This window comes from Melampsora larici-populina (genome assembly GCF_000204055.1).
Source record: "Melampsora larici-populina 98AG31 unplaced genomic scaffold MELLAscaffold_143, whole genome shotgun sequence".
In the NCBI taxonomy this organism is placed as follows: Eukaryota; Fungi; Basidiomycota; class Pucciniomycetes; order Pucciniales; family Melampsoraceae; genus Melampsora; species Melampsora laricis-populina.
In genome coordinates, this window is record NW_006768907.1 from 1 (window position 1) to 904 (window position 904).

The 904-nt window shown below is 44.8% G+C and overlaps 1 protein-coding gene across 1 annotated transcript in view; it reads right to left on the reverse strand.

Annotated features, from left to right (window-relative positions):
* Positions 1–7: 7 nt before the first annotated feature.
* Positions 8–904, reverse strand: part of MELLADRAFT_114324 (uncharacterized protein) — a gene marked incomplete at both ends in the record, with an annotated part of 1,688 nt that continues 791 nt past the window's right edge. The window contains 2 exons of the mRNA XM_007419214.1: positions 8–379; positions 444–755. Coding sequence (XP_007419276.1) covers positions 8–379; positions 444–755 — 684 coding nt within the window. The remainder of the gene's footprint in view (positions 380–443; positions 756–904) is intronic.

Here is a 904-nt window from a genome sequence, read left to right on the forward strand (position 1 = left end):
TTATAACCCGCAAGATCAGGCTCTGTCATGAATTCTCTTAGTAGCATCCCATCTGTCATATATTTGATGACTGTCTTGGGGGAAGTGCAGTCTTCGAAACGGATAGAATACCCAACCGCGTCTCCTACCCGTACCCCCATTTCCTCTGCTACTCTTGCTGCCACCGACATGGCTGCCACTCTTCGTGGTTGTGTACAACCTATCTTACCACCATCTTTCGTGTAGCCGGCCTCGTGAAGATATTGAGGCAGCTGGGTAGTTTTTCCAGACCCAGTTTCCCCAACCACAATCATCACTTGATACTCTGCAACAGCTTCGAGCAACCGATCTCGCCATTCATATACCGGGAGAGATTTTCGTACTTCATCTATAGACTTGGCTGTATGCAGAATGAAACGTGAGCAAGTGAAAGTGAAATATCTCCACGTAGACAATGAACTTACCTCGCTTTTCTGCCGCATCAATCTGTGCTTGTAGAGCTGCATCTTTGGCACTCAGAGTACCACCTATTCTGGAATCATTGTCTGTCAAGAAGGCAATGGTCGCACTCTCATCGAAAACAAATTCATAGTCTTCGACAAGAGATGGTCGATCGAGTGCACCGTAGTTAGTGGTAGCATTTTGAGTTTGAATAGCTTCATATCGATCAACGTCTGTCACAAATTCGTCGGCTGGTCGTTTGCTTTCTTCGTAACGCTTGTACAGAGCATCATGTTTTTTCTTCTTGTCTAACCTTCCTTGTTCGGTGATATAATCTAAGGATGATAATCGGACAAGTGTCAATTCAATCAGCTCACGGTCAACTATTCAAAGCTTTTAATTGTCACCTTCGGGCATCATATATCCATCGTATCCATCATCGATTCCCATCCGTTCTTGAGCGAGTCGCAGTACTTCTTTTTTC